Genomic DNA, 24,158 nt, shown 5'->3' on the forward strand with positions numbered 1-24,158 from the left:
TTTTCAACCAAGTAAGCTTTTATTTTTCTCAAATTCAGCTTTTAATGTTAATGCCTTTAAAAACCATTTACACTTGAACGATATTAAAATGTGCAAAATGTACAATTCTCATGTGAACGGTGCTGAGCTCAGCCACAGTAGCAAAGATATCACCTTATTTCAGTGCAACAAAACCATGTGCATTAGTAGCTGAACATGCTAACTACACATTAAAAGAATACAGACTTAATAAGTGCACTGTGGTAACTGGTGGCGCTGGGTATGCATGTGGTAGAAGAACATAATGCACCCGCTTTGCCTTGAAATTGTGTGTGAGCAGCCTTGTGTGGCAGTGAGTAACCGTCCATCTGTGTGCTGACGTGTCAAAGTCCAGGCTTTACCCAACCATTCACATCAGTCTGCTTCTGAAGTCTCCTTCCAAATGAAGATAATCTTAAAATTGTTGCCTCTGCTGGTTTTCTTCATGTTCACATCCTCACTGTCAGTTTGGCAGAGCACATTGCCTCCCCCAGCTTGTTGCCGGCCCGGCACACATAAACCCCAGAGTCAGAAGGCTTCAGATCTGTCACAACCAGAGAGCAGAGGCCGTCTTCATTTTGCTCAGTGGTCACTCTCTCCGATTCAGACACCCGCTTCTCATTCTGAAGCCACTTCACCTCCGGCTGTGGGTAACCTGGAATTTAGACAGTAAGTGAGTTAGATAAAAAGACGAACACTAAGTTTAGAACAGTAGAGTTGGTTCAGTAATTATGAACCTTCAGCCCGTAAGCTTAGCTCAGCACAAAGAATAGAAATGGGGGACGTTGTAGATTAGCTCTGTCCAAGTTAACACATTTTTTTCCCTCTTGTCATTACCGTGAGAACATGGTCAAGAACCCAGCAGAGACTCCAGAAAGTTTATGTATATGACAAACAAATAGTTCAGCACTTAACCCCCGATCAAACCACAATGTTTCCATGTTTTGTTGAGAATAAAGAGGGACATATTATGCTCATTTTCAAGTTTCATACTTTCCGCGAGAACATGTTTTCATACACCATTTTCCTCATACTGTCTGAGCTGGAACACCTGTATTCACCATCTCTCTGAAATGTTCCGTTTAAGTGTCTCTTTAAGAAAACAGAGAGACACTTTATACTTTGAAAAAACAAAAAACAAAAAAATATCACAAAAAAGCTTCTAAACCAAAATCTTCAACCAGACATATTCCAGCAAGAATAAGATCTGAAATCAGGGAAAAAATGTACATAATCCTCAACCATGATAACATGTTTCCCTGACGTTAGCATGTAGCTAGATGTAGCAGTGTACTTGCAGCCAGGGAATGATTGTAATAGAGTATAGCCGCACTCACTACTTTTGTTATTTACTGTCCGACTTGTCCATGTGTGGAAGGCTCTTTCTACATAGGCTGTACAAAAAGACGCCTGAGGGATCGCCTTGCTGAACACAAATATACCAGTAGAACAAAAAAAAACATACCCCATGGATAGACATTTCAGTGAATTTCATAATGCTAATGATACCCTATTACACACTGAGGGCATTCAACAACATTTGGTCGGGAAGGTGATGGAATACAGAAACAGACTGGATGCCTTTATGTATCCTGGTCTCAATGAGGATATAGACTTCACATGTTCAATGTGATTTGTCATTATTCTTTACAAGCGTCATGATTTTTCTCGCAACCTGTGTTAAGATTGGATATCTTCTGGGTATCTTATCTCATGTCATTCTGTTTTTTATTACCTTGTTATTTTTTCATTATTGTCTATTTGTTTCAGCTGTCATGCCATTATATGGGTCATGTGATGGCCTCTGATTGGTTTCTGCCATTATATAGGTGGGGCCATACCTGCATTGTATTTTTTGAAAGCCCCGACAAAGACCTACAGTCAAAACATGTTGGCTCTTTTAATGATTTAGCCACTACAATAAAAGGCTTTTTAATTTTTCCTTCCTTGTTTTTCTATACATTTTTTGGGAGCGCCTACTGTGAGTCATCATCACCAATAAAAGCTTCTAAACCAAAATATTCTCAACTGTAAATGTTCCAGCAGCATTATGATCCAATGTAACAACATTTGCAACCAAGATTACTTGTTTCCCTGACATTAGCATGTAGCTACATGTAGCAGTGTAGGCTACATAATGTAAACACTTGCAGTAGCGTGCCTGGAGCAGATGACCCTTTAAAGAAATCTGTCACGATCTGATAAAAGCTTGTCGCAAAAGTGGAAAAAACAACAGTTGGAAAAAGGGTATTATACAACAAGTAGTTCCCCCTAAGCAATCTCATTGGTCAACAAGACATTTCGAATGTGTCCAAATCAGTATAACAGCATACCTGGCTCAACATTAGTAAAAATATTACTCAGCCATTTCCATGGTAAGCCTGTAATTGCCAGAGCAAATATCAGATGGCTACAAAACTGCTACAAAATGGATGGATTTCATAGGCGTTTCTAGCCCATTTTTGGGAGTGCTGAAGCACCCCTAAACTGAATCCCAGCACCCCTAAAATTTGAGAGATTTTTTTTTTTTTTTTTAACTGTATGTCCCTTTTTAACAAGCTAGAAAAGTGTCAAAACCATACAGTACTTGGTTACAATGTAATATTTTAACAACAAAAATACAGTATTTTACAAAACAAATATTATTATTATTATTATTAATTATTATTATTATTATTATTATTATTATTATTATTATTATTATTATTATTATTATTAATAATAATAATAATAATAATAATAATAATAATACAATATTTTTGGTACTCACTATAGGGGGCTGGTTAACTCCACAAACATACATACTGTTTATGTGTATGTTGAGGAGCTGTTGTATCAAAATGAGTTGTCTTCCCCCAGAAATTAGAGTTACGATATGTTTCTTTTATGATACCAATCCATTCCTCTTTTGCTGTAGCTCAGCATTTAAATTACCTTCAATCAGATTTGATGGTTTAGTCACAGACTTTCCCAAAAAGTGTTGTGCTTTTCTTTCACAAATGTGGGAATGAAATTGAGTTAAAATGTACAAAACAGTAAAATTTATCTTGCCTGGCCGGGCAGCTCTCTGGGTGCTGAGCACCCCTAAACCTCTGATCCTAGAATCGCCCCTGATGGATTTGTTGTTAATTTGATCTCTACTGCGGACTTAGTTTGATGAATGGTTGGAAGAAAACGAGGCTGTTGCTGCTGTTGCTTTGGTTCATAATGGACATGCTCTATATGCGTTTATCGGCTAAAATCTGTAGAAAAACTTTTCACAATCCTAAAAATGTTATAGCTTTATATGTTAATAAACACAGTCAATATTTATTAAACTAATAAATCTGATTTTTTTTTGTCCTTTATTTCAAATGATCTGCAAAGCTAATTAACAAAAAGCCACCTAAAGATGGGTCATTCAAAACAGTCTGAAGCACGAGACTCATGCTCAGTGATTGCTTTTACATACGTTTACACTGTTATCTGAAACTTTGGCCATGTTTAATACAAACGTGACACTATGACATTTTATATATGACAGAAAATGAGGACAAGCATAATAGATCCCCTTTAAACAAAGGAAGTATAACATGGAATCTGTGGATTCGTCCTTATGAATAATTCCTTTCAAAATTATATAGTAATTTGATCTCTATATAACATAAAACCATGGCAGCTTTAAGTTGGGCCAGTTAATGACTTGCGGCCATCAGATCTATTCTGACAGCGTTGTCTTTCTTCTTCCCTTATAGAACATGGCGGGGCATTATTTAATGAAGTGCAACACAGTTCTGTCACTGTACCATTGATGAGGCATGTTAGTCGAGCTGTTGCTCCTTTGGGAAGGGTGGTGTCCTTCAGGGCCTGCTGGAAGCGAGGTTCACTCTGGAGCTGCTTATCCAGCGACTGGATGGCCTCCCCTGCCTCTTGGCTCCAGCCTGGCTCTGCATGAGAGGGAGGATGATGATGAATAAAACGGAAACAAGGCTTTACAGATCACAAAAGGGTAAACTTGAAGTGACAATCGGAAAGTGTGAGTCATCTGCCATATGTATGTGGCTGCAGGACATGGAAGGGCATTGTGTGTGTGTGCGTGTCTTTTTTATCGGTCTTACCCTCTGAGGAGCTGCCAGGAGAGTCTGGCCTGTTAGAGAGATTAGCCATCCGCTGTAGGGCCAAAACAGCCTTGCCAGTTTTCTAGAAGTTTAAAGGACAAATAGCACTGGATGACAAACTACACTCATAACCAAGCTCAAGGTCTGAACAGGACAATGGACTGAAAGGTCACCACAGGGAAGCACTGATAAGAAAATTGTTCATCTGTCCGAGGCTGGGCTAACGGCATTGTAGTCATTTTTCAGGTTAGTTACCTTCCACTTGCGCCTGGCCAGAAAGCGTCTCATCTTCCCCTTATTGAGGGACTTGGTAGGTCTGCGGGTCAGTGGGGTGAAAGAGACCATCCAGGGGTGGGCGAGGGCCTCAGTACATGACAACCTACATCTAGAGTGCAGGTGGATAGAGAGGGGGAAGCAAAGGCTGTTAAATCTGAGCTCACTGTGATGCAGCCGTGAAATATCTGCTGCTTGAATAAAACCCAGACTCTCCCTGATTCATATTCAGAGGTTGATAAATGTCACAAGGAGTGTGCTGCCCATAATGTTATACTATAAACTGGAGAGAATACTCTTGTAGCTGCTTCTCATAGGAGCTTGAAACTTTCTAATTGTATCACAAAGAGGTTCTTGAATCCAGGCAGTTTGTTAGCATATCTATATGATCCATTTGGTCCGGAAACTTTTAAATAATATATCATATTTAGAGAAATGTATGGGTATAATATTTTCAGTAGAATAACACTGGCATTTCCATCACCATGTGTCTTTTCCATTACAATAAACGAAGTCATGAAAGTGACTGTTGTCGAAGTGACAGTCTCATTGAAAAAAAAAAAAGTCATGATATGTTAGGCCGCTCTTCTTAAGTGAGCCGCTAACTGCTACTTGCTGCTTTTGAAATCTCCTGGTGATGGGTTGCACACATAACACACTGATAAAATGTGAAACTGTCCCGTCCCAGTGGCTCACACTTTTAAAACAGACGGTGATTCAGCCAAGCTTTTGTCCAGTTTAGCGTTGACAATGAATACACACAAAACACACAATATAAAATTATTTGGACATTTAAGTGTGATTTATGTGTCACGTGCAGTTGAAGTTGATATAAGATCAAGATGAAATTCAAAATTAAGCAGGTTTGAATGTCCAAAATCTGGCTCAGGGACAAAGGAAATATAGCAAAAACCACACTTAAAATAATGACTTATCTATATTTTTTCTTTTGTATGTTCCTTTTGGACTTAAGTGTGACCAAATAAAAACATAAAAATGTGTTTCTTTTTCACGACAGTTGAAGAATCACTCATATATAGGTAATCATGGCGAGAATTTGCTATGCACCATAATCATCATTTAAAAAAGGAGATCTAAAGAAAACCAGACCAACCTCCTGTCTTTCTTCAGCAGGGAGCTGATAAAGTCTTTAGCCTGATCGGAGATGTCCTCAAAACTCTCCTCATCAAACTCAAAGCGGGCAGAAGTCACAAGAGCAAAAGTCTCAGCATCGTTGTTCCCCTGGAAGGGAGACTCTCCACTGAGCCTAGGACACAAAACAATAAATCAACACATACACAGTGTTTCTGCACAGACAGGATTTGTAACCAAAAAAATAGGGAAATATAGTACTTATAACACTGACCTAAAGGGGTAAATGAACTGTCTTCAGTCTATTATTCCATCGAGCTACTGCTGGATTTGGTTGAAACTTTGCACACTGGTAGCATTTGCACTACTAGTGGCAGAAGCTAAATGATGAGCTTTTTCAATCATTCAGCCATAACTTAACTATTTCAACTGCATATTCATCACTTATATTCAGCCATTTCTAGTGACTTTAGGAACTATTTTACCTGTATACCCACTCATTTTGGCTACTTTTCAGCATTTGCATATAACTTTCAGCTAACTGTTTAGACCTCTCTGCTCACTTACTAACTTTCCATACAATCCCCATCGTAACACACTGTGTTCAAGCTACAGCTGACTCAGTACTTGTATATACTGTATATATTCATTTTCTGATCAAATTGTTATTTAAGTTTTTGCAAATTAAAAGTGAGTGGAGTTGCTACACCACAATATTTCCATGTACTCTCTGGTAACTGCCAAAGTAGCTCCTAGGGTACAGGAACCCCTGGTTGGGAATCAATGTTATAGGGCACTATAGTTATACAATGTCACCAGCAGATGGCGCCAAATCTGCATTTGTTGAATAATTTTGGTTTCATGTGATTAAACTGGCATGAACTAAACTGTTAATGATTTCCTTTAACTTTTAACTATCTTCATATGACTTTGCCATAATTGACATCTATAGATAAAGGATGACTTAAGAATAAACACCAGGCATTTATGTCACTTAAATCCTTTTTCTGTCCCACACTTCATGAAAAATCTAATATGCCCTCTAGGATTACTGTTTTCATTTTCACAAAGTATCCCCATTGCCATTTTTTTCCTTTTAGAGTATGCTACTGTGGCTTTAGTCTAAACTACTACAGCATTTGTTTGACTTACAAGATGAAGCAGATGACTCCGATGCTCCACATGTCAGTCTCCAGGCCCACAGGCTCATAATTGATCACCTCAGGGGCCACAAACTCTGGCGTACCATGCATCACCATCAGGGGTTTACCCTCCTCTGAAGAACAGGATAACAGTAAAAAGCAGAAATTCAAAACATCACCCTGACTGTTTTACATGTGTCTGTTTGTATTGGCCTATTTACAGAAAGCTACAGTCAACTCTAAACAGACCACCCAGTCTGGGGGTGCAGCTTCTGGAGCGTCACCAAATTTACTGCCTGAATTGGCTCCACAGGCTTTGCGGCATGTATTGAGTTAAGGCAGTTGTCTATTTAAGGACTTGTTATTGTTTAATGGGCATTGTGGATATCTAGGAATTTAGAAACAACACTCCTTGATGTTATCTGTGGTTATTTCTGCATTTATAAGAATGTCTGATCCTTCGTAGATATTGCTGTGTTGTTGTCAGCATAAAAAACATGGTCAAATTGAGAGGCTGGCAAAATAGTTAAGTATATTTACTTCAGTTGAACTTGATGCAGACTTTTATGCAGCCAAGATTTTTGTTTATATGTATTCATATGAACCATAACAGGAAATATTTTATTCCCCAGGCTGAGTACACAAAGCTGCACAGCACTGACTGGCACCTTATAAGGACCACTGGATTTCCCTAGATTGTAACTTGTCATGAGAATACACACTGGGTGATTTGTTCACAGTCCCTTGTGAGCAGCAGAAAAAGTTATTAAAAAAAAAAAAAAAAACCCGACAAAAAACAAAGCAAACTCACTCAGTTCACTAGCCAAGCCAAAGTCGATGATCTTCAGCTTTGTACCAGTGTTGTCCACGCAGACGATGTTCTCTGGTTTGAGGTCCAGGTGGACGATTTTCTGCTTGTGAACGTACTGCATGCCCTCCAGGATCTGCTGCATGTAGCGAGCGCTGGTGGGCTCCGTGTGCTCAAAGTTTTCATCCACGATGCGTTCAAAGAGCTCCCCGCCTGCAATACTGGGCGACAAGTAACACAGGTTTCAAAAACAATCCTTAAAGTGGGAGTTTGGTATTTTTAACCCAGACCATATTTTTTCCATGTTTTTGTGTCTAAATAATAATAATAATACATTTTATTTATAGGTGCCTTTCAAGACACTCGACATCACCTTACAGGCAACGATAGAGAAAATAAGAACAGATTAATAAAGTCAACAAGATAAGGAATAAAGTAACATAAAAATAAATCATAAAAATAATAACAGCAACAAATGGAAGGGAGTCAATCTGAATAGGCTATTTAAAAGAGAGGGGTTTTGAGGCGGGATTTGAAAGTGGAGGGGGCTTCCAGAGGCGGGGAGCAGAGCAATTGAAGGCTCTAGACCCCATGGTGGTCACGCGGGCTGGCAGGACAGTGAGGTGGATGGAAGAGGAAGACCTGAGAGTGCAGGTGGGGGTGTGGATGTGCAAGAGCTCGGAGAGGTGCAGAGGAGCTAGGTTGGGGATTGCCTTAAAGGTGAGGAGTGAGATCTTAAAGTCAACACGGTATTTAACAGGAAGCCAGTGAAGCTACAGAAGAACAGGAGTATTGTGATGAAAATGTAAAATAAAAATGTAAATGACAAATGGGAATAATCATTTTTAAACTGGTCCAGCATTAAGTGAAAGGGCTGCAGCTGGCAGCCACGAAACGGGCTGCAATTAACCCCTCAGGGCAATGGTGCACCATCCAATAAAAGTGCTTGCTTTTGCCACTGTTTGGCTCAGATTAATGTCAGATTAGTGCATCTTAAGTGTCTAACAACCTTTTTGTTTAACCAGAAACAGCCCCAAGATTGCTACCGCCAAACCCACCAGACTCCATTTAAATAAACTAATTTCATCATTGTTAAACACACTTCATTCACAGTCCACAGAAACAAAAAAAAAAAAACTTAAATCACACATCAGCAGAAGAAACTTCCCACCAACAGATACAAAATAATTTTACTGATCAAAGTCAGCTTTCACTCCTCAGTTACTTACTACTCCATGATCAAGACCATCTCAGAGCGTGTTTCATAGGCAGCCAAACACTGGACCAGTTTTGGATGGTGGAGTCTGTTCATTAGTTCGATCTCTTTGCGAGCTGCCGCCCTCTCCTTGGAGGTTCGGCCTCTGTAGAACTTTGCCGCAACCACCTGACCCGTCTCTTTGTGGGACATCCGGAACACCTGGCCAAACTTCCCACTGGAAAATGTTCAATCAAAAACAAATAAGAGGCATTAGAACTTCACTTTGTTGGACATGAAAATGTCAAGTTTGTTTTAAATACAAAGACTCAATGCTTACACTCCCAGCTTCTCATGCAGACTGTAGTAGTCCTTGGCCTTATGTGTGGTGTCAATGGTCACTGTGATATACGACCCAGGATCTTCCTTCTTTTCTGCCTCTAACATAAAAAATACACAGCAGGTGACAAATAAGCACACCCCTCCCGACAGATAGCCTCTTCGCAAACATTTTACCAACACATCACATACTTGTGGTCACCATCTTGACAATCTCAGACTCCTGGCTTGGTTCGCTGACCCCTGCTGAATTGTATGCCCTGACACGGAAGCGGTACTGCCCCAGAGGCTCCAGTCCTGAGCGGACATGATAGGATGTGCTTTTACATCGGCTTGTTAGTTCAGTCCAGCTCTCGGGCTTGTTCGAGCCCTCTGGTCTGACCTCCACTTTGTAGCCCAGCACTGCTGTGCCTCCGTCGTAGCTGGGACCCGTCCAGGACAGGACCAGGGACTGAATGGACAGCTGGGAAATAACAGGTTGGGATGCTGGTGGCTCGGGCCGGTCTGAGGAGAAATATAAGAACAAAATACCTCTACTCATGCTGCTTTGTTGGGCTCATATCCGAGCACTCATTGGAGAACTCTAAATACTAAACTGTTGACCAAAGTAAGTCTCACCTATGACACTGAAGGACACGATATGCTGTGCAGAGCCTTTTCTGTTTTGTACTATGACAGTGTACAAGCCTGTGTCTTCTGGACAGGCCTGAGAGATCTCCACACTGCTGTGCGTCTCACTGCTGCGGACAGACATCCTCGGCCCTCCTTTCACCACCTGACGAATACATATCAAGACATAAGGCTTTACTGCCATTTCAATGGATCGAACAACCCTAACATCTAACAACTTGGACTGTTTTTTATTACCTTGTCTTTGTTGCAAATCCAGCAGCAGGCCACAGGGACAGAGCTGCTCCTGAACTCACAGTGCAGCTGGGCCTGCTGTCCTACTCGAACCTCCACCTGCTCCGGTGGGTCTACAAACTCCACAGGAGGCCCTGAGGAGAGGTTTGTTCCATCAGTGAAGCATAACTGAAATGCCATCAAAATGTAAGCTTACGTGTTGTGGTGTCCTCTATTCACCTTTGCTAGGGGAGACTTTTGTTTGAGGTTTGATATCTCTGCCACCTGTGGAGACTGAAGGAGAAGGTGGACTTCAGGTGTGTGCTGCTATAGGCAGTTTTAAAAAGTATCCAACCAATCACATGTGAGCAGTCATGTTAGGTTGCAGCAGCAGCCAATGCATTGCACTTTTGAATGAAAAGGCAGGCACCATTAACCACAAACATTTGTGTGTGTACACTGCAACAGGTGAAAGAAGGTTAAAGACAGCCTGTATGTTTTATGAAGTGAACAAAATGCATGTCATACACAGTTTTACATGTCACTATGTGTGTTTTTGCTGCTTCTCTGCCCTCATATTTACCATTAATTTGCATTTTTTTCCAACAGATTTTTTATAAGTACATGTAGTAAGAAGAAAAGCAAAAAGAAAAGGGGGTGTAACATCACAAACTGTTTTTATTAAGCTTAACAAAAGTTTTAAATCTACCTTTCTTTTCTTCCTTTTCTCTCTGTTTGCTTTTCCCCTTAAAAGCAGGAGACAATTGAGTGTTTCTGGGGGGTGAAGCCTTGGACGTGACCTCGCTGTGTGACTCATGGTTGCTTGTTCTGGGAATTTCCTTTGTTGCTTTTTCTTTGAAAACAGAGTGGAAACAGGTTTACTGTACACAGATCAATTCAATATGGTTCATTTAAGGACAAATAAATTCTAACTCGACCCCTGCTTTACCTGTGATACGCAACGTAGCACTGCTTGACTGTTTCCCAGCTGTATTCTCAGCTATGCAGGTGTACGTCCCGGCATCTCTCCGGGAACACCGAGTCAGAGCCAGGCTGGCAACATCATTTTTGAAGGAGGTATTACTTGATTTCACCCTCTCACCTAAAAGCATAACAATAGGCAAACATGTTTTTACTGTTGAGGATTGTAAAATTCCTTCTAAATAATGGATATTGTGACTCAATCCTTGCTTATAATGAACAAGAGGTAGACATTTTGAAGGTATGTTAATCAGACATTTACCATTGTGCAGCCAGGAAGTAGTCAGAGGTCGACTTCCTGTGATAACACCTTGAAAAGTAGCATCACTTCCTTCACAGACCGTGCAGTCCCTGAGTGGTTCTTTGAAGTGAGGCGATTCAAGTGCCTGGATGGTTTTCAGTCTGGACCCTGAGGAGAAGTTCAGGACAATGGAGCTCATTTCCAGGTAAACTGCATACACCAGTGTTTCCTTTACCACTGACCAATCAGGAAAAGTCATTAGCAAATATTTCAATGGAAGGTTCGGGGCCTTTCCACTCCAGGCATGATTTAACTGATCAAACTTTAAACGCACCATGTGGTACATGCAAATATAGTGAGAAATGAAAATATTGAAACTGTAGAGTGATGTGGGTGTGTGGTGTTCATCTGTGTTGCCTCCAGGCAGAGCAGCATTACGTCTCTGTTAATCAGTTACCTGTTGCTGTATCTGCTGGAGTATGTTTCAGTTGCAAGAGTGCAAGCGTGGGGAATTTGACATGTTGTTTTCAAGGTTTTCCCACCACGTGTGTGTGTGTGTGTGTGTGTGTGTGTGTGAAAGCCTGGCAGAGTGCATGTCACTCTGAGTGCCTGAGGACATTTCTGACAACAGTAGTACCTACAAAAACAGCGCATTTAATCCTGTCGTATATAGAGCTGCACCCTAATAAATATTTTGAGAAGTAGCCAACAAGCCTCAAGGGAGCTCACCATATAATTACATGCATGTATACTCTAACAGATACCAGTCCTCCTGTTTTTCCCGAAAGGCCTTTTCATAGGTGTAGATTTAGGGGTGGGGAGACGCAGAGGACACATCCCTTTTATTATTTAGAATATGTTCATTTGTTCCCACCAATAAAAGCATTAAGGATTTAATTCTCCCCACCAAACATGATTGGCATACATGTATGATATGGTATATGTTTATGAATTTAACAAACACTTTCTCCTCCATCTCCTCAGACTGAGCACCCAGAGCTTCTGCTGCTATTGCTCTGAATGACCAAAAGGACAGACTATATACAATCCCACCCCATGTCACAAATGTCTGTTACTACAGTGAAAATAGTTTTGTTGACTTAGCTTGTAAATATTTATTTTACAGTGGAAACTCTGCTTTTCAATCCCATCCAAAACTGCTGTTCTGGATCAGGCTCATGCTTGTACAGAAACTATGCATGTTCATGATGAAGGGTCGAGCCTGATTGTTTTTGGGCCTGATCAAAGCTCTACCTTGCAATGCCCACATGTACATGCTATTCTTATGAGCCTGTCATATGTTTATGAAAAGTAATGCACCACAATTCATATATAATCCATGTAACTGAGGGCTGCAACCACATGACCAATGTGCTGACAGGAGTACAATAAGAAAGTAGTTTAAAGACTGAAAGTCCATGATGTTAGGGATGTAGGTTGAGATGGTAGATGGGTTAAACAACACTGGACTTTCCCCCGGGAGACTGGTGTTCGTAACCGTGTGAAACCAAGTTATTTTAAGGTGTGTTGTCATCATGTTTGTTTTCCTAACGCTAACCTATAGCCCCTTTTACACTGCCAGATTTTCCGCGAATGTTGGGCTGTTTTGCCGGCAAGCTGCGAGCGTTTAGACACACAGAGCCGGACTGGTGAGTTGATCCGAGGTGCCCAATTTTCCGTCTCGTAGGGTAGTCATATTGGCGAAACCTTTTTGCTTTAAACAGAACGAGGCGGCCTTCCGCCACGGGAGGGGCTGTTGATGACTTGAGGAGCTCTGTTGATGACGCCACAACCCACTGGCAGTGGATAAACAGGAAACAGCTGATAGCAGGAATTAGCGAGCAGCTAGTAGCAAGAGGGAAACACAAACCTGACACACACTATGAAAAACCTGACAGACACTATGAAGATGAGATGTTGCTCATCTTCATAGTGTCTGTCAGGTTTGCGTTTCTCTCATGCTACTAGCTGCTCGCTAATTCCTGCTATGATGGGGAAACAAGGAATTGCGGGCCCTCTTTGCCCTCGCAAACGAAGAGGCCATTAACTGTCAAATGACGTGGACAGTGAACAACGGGCCAACTTACAAGAGAATCGCCGAAGGACTGACTAGCTGCGGCTTCCCTCCCACGCCACTGTTTACATCACACACTGAATTACACATTTTGTTACTTGCTCACGCCCTCCATTGCCCCGAAAAAGGTGCATTCTGTATAAACAAAAGTAGGCAGGCGGCATTATGCCGCACTACTCGATTTTGTTTATATACTGCCAATGCTGAAAGAAGACTCATTGGGCTTTCCTGCAAATTTGCACAATTCCTGTTTAAAAAGGGCTTATGTAACTTTACTTGACCAACCCGAACCTACATCTGTGTACTTGCCGAAATCTAACCTATGTAACTTTACGTTAAGTACATAACATCATTTTTGGAGCACTAATCAGTTGGATATTTACTAAGGGTATTGATCATGTTCTGCAATTTTGTCCCTTAGATGTACCCTGGTCAAGCCACTGCAGCAGGTTCCTGCCTCCGGATGCTGCAGTGATGGACAATAATGACATGAAATAAAATAAAATAATGACTAAGATTTTGAATAGCTCATTTCACTAAAAAAAACCCAGGCAGCTCAGTGGACATGTCAAAAGTAATATGTACCTTTTGTCTGACAGAATTTAAATATCAACAAAGTACTGTGAGTTTGAGGCTACCACCAACGAGGTGAACATAGGTGCAGCTAATCGACTGATGTCAGAGGGCAACTGCTGGCGTCAGCAAAGCCTGCAAAGCACTATTTGGAGTGTTCGAATAGCCATGGACCCTTGTACAAAATCTAGGAGGGTTTTCAGTGCTTGCTAAATGGGCAGCAACTGACTGCAGACCATTTATGGTGAGGAATTTTATTTTAGTTAGATGCTTGGGGCATGTCGTAGTACAACAATTACTGATTCATCAGTTTTTCTTTAATCAGTCTTGTGTCCCTCAATTTTCAACTAACCTCAAAGTTAATCGAGCTATCAAGTATTTTTGTTTCTTATTCATTTTATTGAAATGTGCTGCACGGTTTGTAGGTCTACATGAACTCCTGCATATTTCCCAAATTTTCTGCAATCTTTAAACAAACAAAAATCACTGTATTTCAGAGAGTAAGCACTTTGAAATTGTCTCCTACCTCTAAGTCATAGTTTCTAGATAATTTTCTTGTAGCAGTGCAGCAATGATATGAAATAAATTAATCTAAAAGTAATCTAAATGTACCCTAATCAAGACACTCTGCAAATGCAAAATAATGAAATTTTAAACATGGAGTTGAAAGTGCGATTAATCACGATTAACTATTTCAATTCAGCAATTAATCGCAACTTTAAAAATAGTCATTTGACAGCCCAAATATTTATATGAAAGGTTGCATGAGGACACTTTGAATTAAAACATGAAGTGCCTGCAGAAGGCTGAGGCCAGGGGTGCCGCCAAGGGGTGGCCAGAGTGGAGGGGCATGACCACCCTGATACACACATGGGAGAAATTTTTTGTGTAGAAAGCCTTCACTGACAGAACTTATTCATTTTAACTCAAACCACAACTTTTCCCCCCTGGCCTTAATTAAGAGATTCCTTTCTGGTAGAAAGCCCTCAAGGAAAATGTCTCCCAACTACCCCCGATACAATCACCTGCCCAACCCCCATTCCCCTCTTGCAAGTCACATATGCCTAATATGTGCATAAGTGACTTGCAAGGGCGGATGGGGGTGTGTGGGGGTGTTCTTAGACATGAGATGGCTTGTTCCCAGTAAATGTTTTGCTCCTTGAATTAAAGCTTTATTTGTCTTTGTGAGGAAAAGGATAACCAGCCCATTTGAAGTACAATGAATCACCGCGGACGTGTAGAGTTATATAACACACTGAAAAAGGATTGTTGTGGAAGTCAGAATATTATTGTATTGGCATTAGTCTATGGAGATCATTTGTAAAATTAACTGTAAAATAAGAAATCAACATGTGCAATTTCCTTAGTTTTAAACTAGCCTGTATACTTAAGCAGCATAATAATTCTTGAAATTTAGTTATGACCCCATCTGACCACCCCTGGCAAACTTTTCTGGAGGCGCTACTGGCTGAGGCTCTGTGTGGGGTGTAACTGTGATAAATGTTATGAATACATTCCAGTCATGTTGCAACAATAAACAATGAGTCTAGTTCATTAGCATTAACACTGACACATTAAAAAGCAACTGTCCTGCTTTTCTGATAGTCTTTACCTGTTGCTGATGAGACACCCAGTTTGTTATTTCCCATTAATGTCCTTTTACTGGAGTCCAGTCCATCCTCCTTCTTCTTCTCCACACAGAAGGTTCTGGCTTGAGGCTTGAGGGCCAACCGGAAAGTAGACACAAAGGTCTTCGGCTTGCCGCCATCCTTATCCATCCCTATGTAGAAATGAGTTTTCAGTCATCAGTCAGGCCTGCTCTTTCTCTTTAGGTTGCACTCAAATATATATGTGTGTGTGAAGTTGAGTCGCCCGGTCTCTATTCACACATCCTGTCTGAGATGCTAACAGGAGGAGCCTCTGCTTTCAGTCAGCCCCTGAAATCACTACCCACCCTCGGCCCCACAGTACACAGGAAACAGCTTTTTCATCGGAAGGCCAATTAAAACACACATGTCCAGCCCCCACTGTCCCCCTGAGCTGAGAACAGACGCAGAGAGACACATGTGATAGAAAATAAGCCACAGAGACAGGGTAGGAAACGTGTGGGAGAGACTAACATTCCAGCTGAAGAGAAACAGAGGTGGATACTGATAAAAGAAAAGTATACAGAGCATTTTTTACCTGGTGGCTCTCTTCATAAAATCTGCTTGTCCTCACACAGATTCCCACTGTCAGCTTCTTCTCTCCATTTTACCCCCTGTAAACATCTATTCCCAGGAAACACTCAGTCACAAAGGTTGAGCAACACTGCCAGAGTCGCCGCAGGAATCAAGTAGAACCTGTAGGGTAGCTTTCTTCACGCATTGACGCTGCTGTGAGACAGACAGCCTGGGGAGAAATCACTGAAGTGACTCTATAAAACTGTGGACTTCCAGGGATTTGAGTTTCTTTGAGTCAATGTGGAGCTGTGGGACGATGTGACCACAAACAGTTAGATCTACTTGTAAATGAGACGCCTTTAATTCTATTTAAATGAGAATAATAGTGACTGCTGGCTGGGTGTGTCTCCAAGGTGTGCTCTCAATTACCTTTTGTTGCCTGATGGTTACTACAGACTGGTTTTCTCTTATCCATATTCAAAGCGGAGAGGAGATAGCTTCTTTGTCTCTGTTGCTATTCTGAAAAGCAGTTTTGCTGACTGTCTGTAAAAGCCTCACTGACTGGAATTTTTTTTTCCTACATCCTACAACATATGAATTTCATGGATTGTTGTTCATTTATTGTTTTCACTTTTGGGATCAATAAAGTACATTTAAATGTATACAACTACTAGATAATATTGAAATAAATAATGGATAATATTGTATATTGAATGAATACATTTGTGAAATTATGGTCAAACTGGACCCAATATGTACAGGAGTTGCTGACAAATTAATGGATCCCTTAAAGAGATAAAGATTATAATAATCCTATAATGAGGAAAGAGGGTCTTAATATGGAGTGTTCGAATATATATATATATACAGTACAGGCCAAAAGTTTGGACACACCTTCTCATTCAATGCGTTTTCTTTATTTTCATGACTATGTACATTGTAGATTCTCACTGAAGGCATCAGAACTATGAATGAACACATGTGGAGTTATGTACTTAACAAAAAAAGGTGAAATAACTGAAAACATGTTTTATATTCTAGTTTCTTCAAAATAGCCACCCTTTGCTCTGATTACTGCTTTGCACACTCTTGGCATTTTCTCGATGAGCTTCAAGAGGTAGTCACCTGAAATGGTTTCCACTTCACAGGTGTGCCTTATCAGGGTTAATTAGTGGAATTTCTTGCTTTATCAATGGGGTTGGGACCATCAGTTGTGTTGTGCAGAAGTCAGGTTAATACACAGCCGACAGCCCTATTGGACAACTGTTAAAATTCATATTATGGCAAGAACCAATCAGCTAACTAAAGAAAAACGAGTGGTTATCATTACTTTAAGAAATGAAGGTCAGTCAGTCCGGAAAATTGCAAAAACTTTAAATGTGTCCCCAAGTGGAGTCGCAAAAACCATCAAGCGCTACAACGAAACTGGCACACATGAGGACCGACCCAGGAAAGGAAGACCAAGAGTCACCTCTGCTTCTGAGGATAAGTTCATCCGAGTCACCAGCCTCAGAAATCGCAAGTTAACAGCAGCTCAGATCAGAGACCAGATGAATGCCACACAGAGTTCTAGCAGCAGACCCATCTCTAGAACAACTGTTAAGAGGAGACTGCGCGAATCAGGCCTTCATGGTCAAATAGCTGCTAGGAAACCACTGCTAAGGAGAGGCAGCAAGCAGAAGAGATTTGTTTGGGCCAAGAAACACAAGGAATGGACATTAGACCAGTGGAAATCTGTGCTTTGGTCTGATGAGTCCAAATTTGAGATCCTTGGTTCCAACCGCCGTGTCTTTGTGAGACGCAGAAAAGGTGAACGGATGGATTCCACATGCCTGGTTCCCACTGTGAAGCATGGAGGAGGAGGTGTGATGGTGTGGGGGTGTTTTGCTGGTGACACTGTTGGGGATTTATTCAAAATTGAAGGCACACTGAACCAGCATGGCTACCACAGCATCCTGCAGCGACATGCCATCCCATCCGGTTTGCGTTTAGTTGGACGATCATTTATTTTTCAACAGGACAATGACCCCAAACACACCTCCAGGCTGTGTAAGGGCTATTTGACCAAGAAGGAGAGTGATGGAGTGCTGCGGCAGATGACCTGGCCTCCACAGTCACCGGACCTGAACCCAATCCAGATGGTTTGGGGTGAGCTGGACCGCAGAGTGAAGGCAAAGGGGCCAACAAGTGCTAAACACCTCTGGGAACTCCTTCAAGACTGTTGGAAAACCATTTCAGGTGACTACCTCTTGAAGCTCATCGAGAGAATGCCAAGAGTGTGCAAAGCAGTAATCAGAGCAAAGGGTGGCTATTTTGAAGAAACTAGAATATAAAACATGTTTTCAGTTATTTCACCTTTTTTGTTAAGTACATAACTCCACATGTGTTCATTCATAGTTTTGATGCCTTCAGTGAGAATCTACAATGTAAATAGTCATGAAAATAAAGAAAACGCATTGAATGAGAAGGTGTGTCCAAACTTTTGGCCTGTACTGTATATATATATATATATATATATATATATATATATATATATATATATTGTATTCGTTTTTCTTGGTAATTGGTTGTCTGCTTGCAATTGACCCTTTAATAAAAAAATATTGTGTATCTATTTTATTTGTTAGTCAATGTGCTATTCGGTGTAATAAGCCTATGAACCATTATTATTTGTTTAGATACACAACATATGAAATCTTTATATATTGTTTGATGTGTGTTTGTACATGTATATGTACACACGTATGTACATATTAATGTATTGTCAGCAGTCCCTTAAAATACAGGGACTGCTGACAGGGGTCCCTTTGGACCCCAGGGAGCAAAATGTTAAATTATTTCTTCTCAAAGCATGATTAGTCAGGTCTATGTAATTAATGTCATCTGACAAAAATATATATATTTTTATTTAGGAAAGTTACACTTTAGCATATTGCGTAAAACGAAAATTTAGACAATTCTTTAATACAAACTGCAGCTTTGATCCCAAGCACAATCTACATTATTACTTAAAACTTATTTAGCATCCTTTGACCAGGGTTCCGATGGTCTTGGAAACCCTGAAAAAGTCATGGAATTTCATAATCACATTTTCCAGGCCTGGAACAGTCAAAGAATCAGTAAAAAAATATTTAAAGTTTTGGAAAAGTCATGAAAATTTGATGTGTGTAATTAAATTGTCACAATCTTCTGTGAATAATTATAATGGTATATCTAGTTTTTTTGTAGCTGTCAAAATAACATATATCTAATATGCCTGAAGGGTGACAACATTTTGTTAACCATCATGTACATTTTCTCCCTGCGTCACGTCTCTCTCTTCATCTATGCTAGCTAGCTGAAATTATGTTTGAATAGAGTTTGAATCTGACATGTCTGGAAAAACGCTGGGCAACTGGGGCAAGAAAATATATATATATATATATATATATATATATATATATATATATATATATATATATATATATATATATATATATATCTCATGGGACCTTAAAAAGTCGTGGACAAAGTTTCGAAATTTTGTCTATGAAAATGTGTGGGAATGCTGTTGAATCTCAAGTAAACATGATTACATGTTATATTTATAGAGTGAAACCAACCAGAGTCATTTTGCCCATAAAATAAAATAACTGAAATACACCTACAGTCATTCAAACTTTTTTGTCTTTCGGTACAAAAGTAGATAGAGACCGTAGTCTCAGTATGAGCCCCTGTCAAAATACACGTTGACTAAATGTATTTAAAAATTTTGATTTTTCAATTTACATAATGTGAAATGAACAGTGTTTACACAGAACGATGAAAATTACACACTACAGGCAGGAATAGCATACAGTTTGGCTACTGCTATGCCCAGGGCGTCCTGGCATGTGACAGGAGGAGCAAACATTTGCTACCTTCCTGTCTGTGTTCTAAATTAAATTAAATGATATTACAGCAATGTATAGTTTCCATAAAGCTTCTTACTTATTTATATTTTTTAAAAAAAAAAGCTATTAAACATAATATTGATTAAAAAAACAAACACATATTGATATGGGACTGTACAAGTATATCAATATTTGGCTTTGGTATACGACACAAATGATTGCTGCTTTACAGTTTAGCTCAAATATGGAACTAACATCTAATTCATTTGTGGCTGATAGTTATTAAGAAAAACACCAAATAATTATTGTGCAACACACTTCAGCATCAAATGGACACATTCCACCTGATAGTTGTCACTGCAGGAATGTAAGGAAACACTTGCATGGCCTGGTATGCAGTTGTGTAAGTAGTACCATATGGTGGGAGGCACATAATTTACTTTAGAAAACAAACATTTCCCCTGGCACTAAAAGCACGATAAATGATGGACCAGGCATCAGCCAAAGCTATTTTTAAACTGTTCACTGATGGAAAGACTCAAAGACTCACTCTACCCACTTCTAAGCTCTCTAATATTAAAGTCACAAATGTTGCTTAACACGCACATGAACAGAAGCAGTAAGAAAAAAAATAAGGCTAATTATTAATAAAAAACAGATACTGCACTCCAGTCATGGAGCGAGGGGTGGCTTCAGGGGCTCCAGCCCTGAATGTTTTTTAAAATACCTTCAACTTCAACTCCGGGTTGGGAGAGAGTTACTGCCTCAAGTGAGGGAGAATGGAGCACGAGATGGATCAGCGGTTTGGTGGTGGTGAAGAAGGAGCTGAGCCAGAAGGCAAAGCTTTCAATTTACTGGTCCATACATCCCAACCTTCACCTGTGGTCATGAGCTCTGGGTAGTGACCTAAAGAGTGAGATTGTGGAAACAAGCGGCCAAAATTAGATTCCTCAGAAGGGTGGCTGGGCTCAGCCTTGGAGATAGGGTAAGGAGCTCGGACATCCGGAGGGGGCTCGGAGTAGAGCCGCTGCTCCTTCGAGTCGAAAGGGGTCAGTTGAGGTGGTTTGTGCATCTGATCATACATGTCTCATCTGGCCTTGGAACACCTTGGGGTGCCCCAGGAGGAGCTGGAAAGCGTTGCTGGGGAGAGGGACGTTTGGATTACTTTGCTTAGCCTGCTTCCCCCGCAACCCGCTTCGAATAAGTGGTTGAAAATGGATGCACGGATGGATGGGCCTTCAACTTTGTCTCATTCAGAGAACAATATATTCCCATGTTGTTTAACCTACTATTTCATTCCCCAAATAAATCTAATATAACCAAGTTTTAGGTATTCTCCCAAATGGCTTGTTAAATAGAGCTGGCTCGGTATGAGCCCGATTCTAGCCTGACGCAGCGACATGGGTCGTGAACGACAATGAGTGCCGTACGCGATAATCCATCATTTCATCTTGTGTAGCGTGTCATAGTAAACACTTTGACCAATAGAAAGACAGAGATATATGCTGCCGTAGACAACTGTGCCACAACAACATCCCAGGGTTTCTGATATTTCCTCTAGGGATGTTACCACACAGAGTAAGAAGGGGAAAATGATGGTGTGAAACAACAGAGACACTTTATCAACCCAGAACACCGGTGAGTACTGCCATTAGCATCAAGCTAGCAAACACTGTTACCTCTTCATAATGGAGACAGAAATAAGGTAATACAATTTAAAAAATAGTGGCAGGGCTTTTACTTACCACAACTGCAGAGGCTATCAGCTTCATTTGAAACAGACTACATCATAAACGGGCCGTTATTTATTATTCCCTCTGTATTATTTACATTTATAACGTTACTTTCATCTGCTCCCGTTTGCCTTGATAAGGTTAGTGCACCGCGCCACCATTTCAAACTCTTCACTTCCTGTATCTCTTGAGAGAATCCCTTCAAAGGCTTTTATTGTGAAAAAATTGCAGGAACTTGGTTGTGGACGATTCAGTGACTTGCATGTCTGCGAATGATACTTAAAATGTAGCTCCTGGCCATCTGGTGGTGCTTTTTTTTTTTTACATTACATTACAAATACATTTCAGCTGGCACATTAACAGACACAGTGACTGAAATAATAGTAATAATAATAAAAATAGGACAAGAATAACCAGATGACATCACACACGTCGTGAAAGACGACCAGGAATCCATCATGTAGTGTGTCATGTATGTTCTGCCTGTTACATGCATTGTCTGTTTTCAAAATACACTTCCATTTTCACAGGAAATTTACCGTTTGCATACAGTCTCTTTTAAAATAAACCATAGGCGACGCTATTAAGAGGCTAGGGGAAGCTTAGCTTCCCCAAAATTGTCACAGAAAAAAAATCCCCAAATAAAATCATTTTAATTTTATTTTTATGTTTCAAATTTTATTTTAGATGAGGTTAGAGAGACATAAAAACGCACACTTTCAAGGTATTATTATTATTATTAATATTTCTTTTAATAAATATATGAAAGATGGTATTTGATAGGCGCAGGCTATCTGCGTCATTCCGTACGTAGCCTACGTAGCATAGAAGCTAACGGTTTCGCCTCGCTAGCTATTCACGGACAGCAGCATGATGAAGAGAAAGCAGCAGAAAAGCGACATTAGACATTTATTTAATGTCAAAATAAAAAATGACCGTCTGGATCCCTCAAACGAGACCCCTCCGGATCTTACCCAGGGTCCCGTGCTGGAGGATGTTGAGAGCTGCAGTAGCACTTTAGCCAACCAGGCTCCTACCACTTCCCGGCGCCTTCCAAGCTCCGACACCGGCCACCTCCCTCCCGACACCAGCCACGGTCCAGACACCAGCCGCCTCACTCCAGACACTGGCCTCGGTCCAGACACCTGCCTCGGTCTACACACCAGCCGCCTCCCTCCAGACACCTGCCTCGGTCTACACACCAGCCGCCTCGCTCCAGACACCGGCCTCGGTCCAGACACTGGCTGCCTCACTCCCGACACTGGCCTCGGTCCAGACACCAGCCGCCTCGCTGCGGACACCTGCCTCAGTCTAGACACCAGCCGCCTTGCTCCAGACACCGGCCTCGGTCCAGACACCGGCCTCGGTCCAGACACCGGCCACCTCGCTCCCGACACCGGCCTCGGTCGAGACACCAGCCGCCTCCCTCCCCGACACCGGCCTCGCTCCAAACACCGGCCTCGCTCCAGACACCGGCCTCGGTCCAGACACCAGCCATATATAAATAAATATTCTTCAACCCTCTCCATCAATGCTGATCTTCCCCATGCCGAAATGGTCATGGTGAAAACGAGTTCGCGTGATGTCACGCTGGAAAATCTCAGAGCTGCTGCCTTGACTGGATTTTACCCAGACTTCACAAAAGTGCTTAAATTGGCACTGTCTCTTCCTGTAGGGACGGCAACGCGTGAGCGTGCATTCTCAGCGATGCGATAGGTCTGCAACTGGATGAGGACAACTATGGCCCAGCAGAGACTGTCATCTCTTTCGCTTCTCTACATCGAGAGTGACATAACTAAGAGGATTAAGCCTGAGGAAATTGTTGACAAATACGACACAAAGGCCCCGCGGCGACTGTTGCTTCATTAAGGTAAGAAAATTAATTGATTACTAATTAATAATTACTTCTGGGCTACAACAGCAAAATGAGTAGAGAATTAATGGAATTATTCTGCCACGACACCTCAGTTTGATGAACATCAGTAATACTGTAGGCCTATGTATCTGCCTGTGGTTAAAGTTTTTTTTTTCCTGTCCCGTAGCTTCCCCATATATCCTGCCCTAGCGCCGCCTATGAAATAAATGCACTTATAAATGGTCGGTACAACATCATGATGTGGCCTTTTTTGACATGGTTACGTTTAGTCAACATGTGCACATGGTTGTTTAGGGAAAAAGAACAGGGTTTGGCTTTACAAGGTGGGGGGAAGTAAACACCGGCGTCCAGGGTGAAAGTCCCATCCACCCAACTCAAACTTCCGCTGCCTTAACTTTTGTTGTTGTTATACTGTGTTTTCCTCTGATGCCGCTAGGGACCATCAAACAATAATGGCGACCAGCTGTGTAACATGCCAAAGTGAAAGGATGACCTTTACGCCAGTGTATGACCTTGGAAGTCACTGACCAAGCTCCGGATTTCGCCAACTTTGGAGTGAGACCGGGTTGACCTATACACAACAGTATTTTATGCTCAGAGCAACTGACAAAGTATAAAAAGCAAGTAAATTTGTGTAGGGTGAGCGAGTGGTGGTGGTGGTGTATGGGTCAAACAAACGGACTTTAAGCCAGAAGATCACTGATGGTTTCCCAAGAGAAACCAAAAGTCACTGCTGTTTGAACATAATGTTATCTATCTTAGATCCCTCTATGTCAGACTTACATCACTCCCGTGACATGTTACGTACTTATTTTAACCCAAAACAAGATGTTTAACCA

At 41.1% G+C, this 24,158-nt stretch overlaps 2 protein-coding genes across 3 annotated transcripts in view; one reads left to right on the forward strand and one right to left on the reverse strand.

Annotated features, from left to right (window-relative positions):
- On the reverse strand, positions 1-16,007 carry LOC117246727 (myosin light chain kinase, smooth muscle-like). 2 transcript variants are annotated; one of them, XM_033610662.2, is made up of 18 exons: positions 15,861-16,007; positions 15,289-15,456; positions 11,051-11,197; positions 10,757-10,909; positions 10,517-10,660; positions 10,048-10,101; positions 9,832-9,962; positions 9,583-9,739; positions 9,157-9,468; positions 8,966-9,065; positions 8,660-8,863; positions 7,434-7,651; positions 6,633-6,756; positions 5,503-5,655; positions 4,371-4,500; positions 4,116-4,197; positions 3,804-3,944; positions 1-673 (listed from the first exon to the last, which is right to left on the reverse strand). In XM_033610662.2, exons 2-18 carry the CDS (start codon positions 15,452-15,454, stop codon positions 468-470), a joined length of 2,622 nt encoding a protein of 873 aa, XP_033466553.2. In that variant the 5' UTR covers positions 15,455-15,456; positions 15,861-16,007; the 3' UTR covers positions 1-467. The 2 variants fall into 2 exon arrangements, with proteins under 2 accessions (XP_033466553.2, XP_033466554.2); XM_033610663.2 differs by lacking the exon at positions 15,861-16,007 and having other exon boundaries at positions 15,289-15,616.
- The window catches only part of LOC117247529 (CD63 antigen-like), a 20,285-nt gene continuing 7,267 nt past the window's right edge, over positions 11,141-24,158 (forward strand). The window contains exon 1 of the mRNA XM_078163198.1: positions 11,141-11,234. The gene's annotated coding sequence lies outside the window, so the exon portion shown is untranslated. The remainder of the gene's footprint in view (positions 11,235-24,158) is intronic.

Source organism: Epinephelus lanceolatus, chromosome 21, assembly GCF_041903045.1.
Source record: "Epinephelus lanceolatus isolate andai-2023 chromosome 21, ASM4190304v1, whole genome shotgun sequence".
Classification (NCBI taxonomy): domain Eukaryota; kingdom Metazoa; phylum Chordata; class Actinopteri; order Perciformes; family Serranidae; genus Epinephelus; species Epinephelus lanceolatus.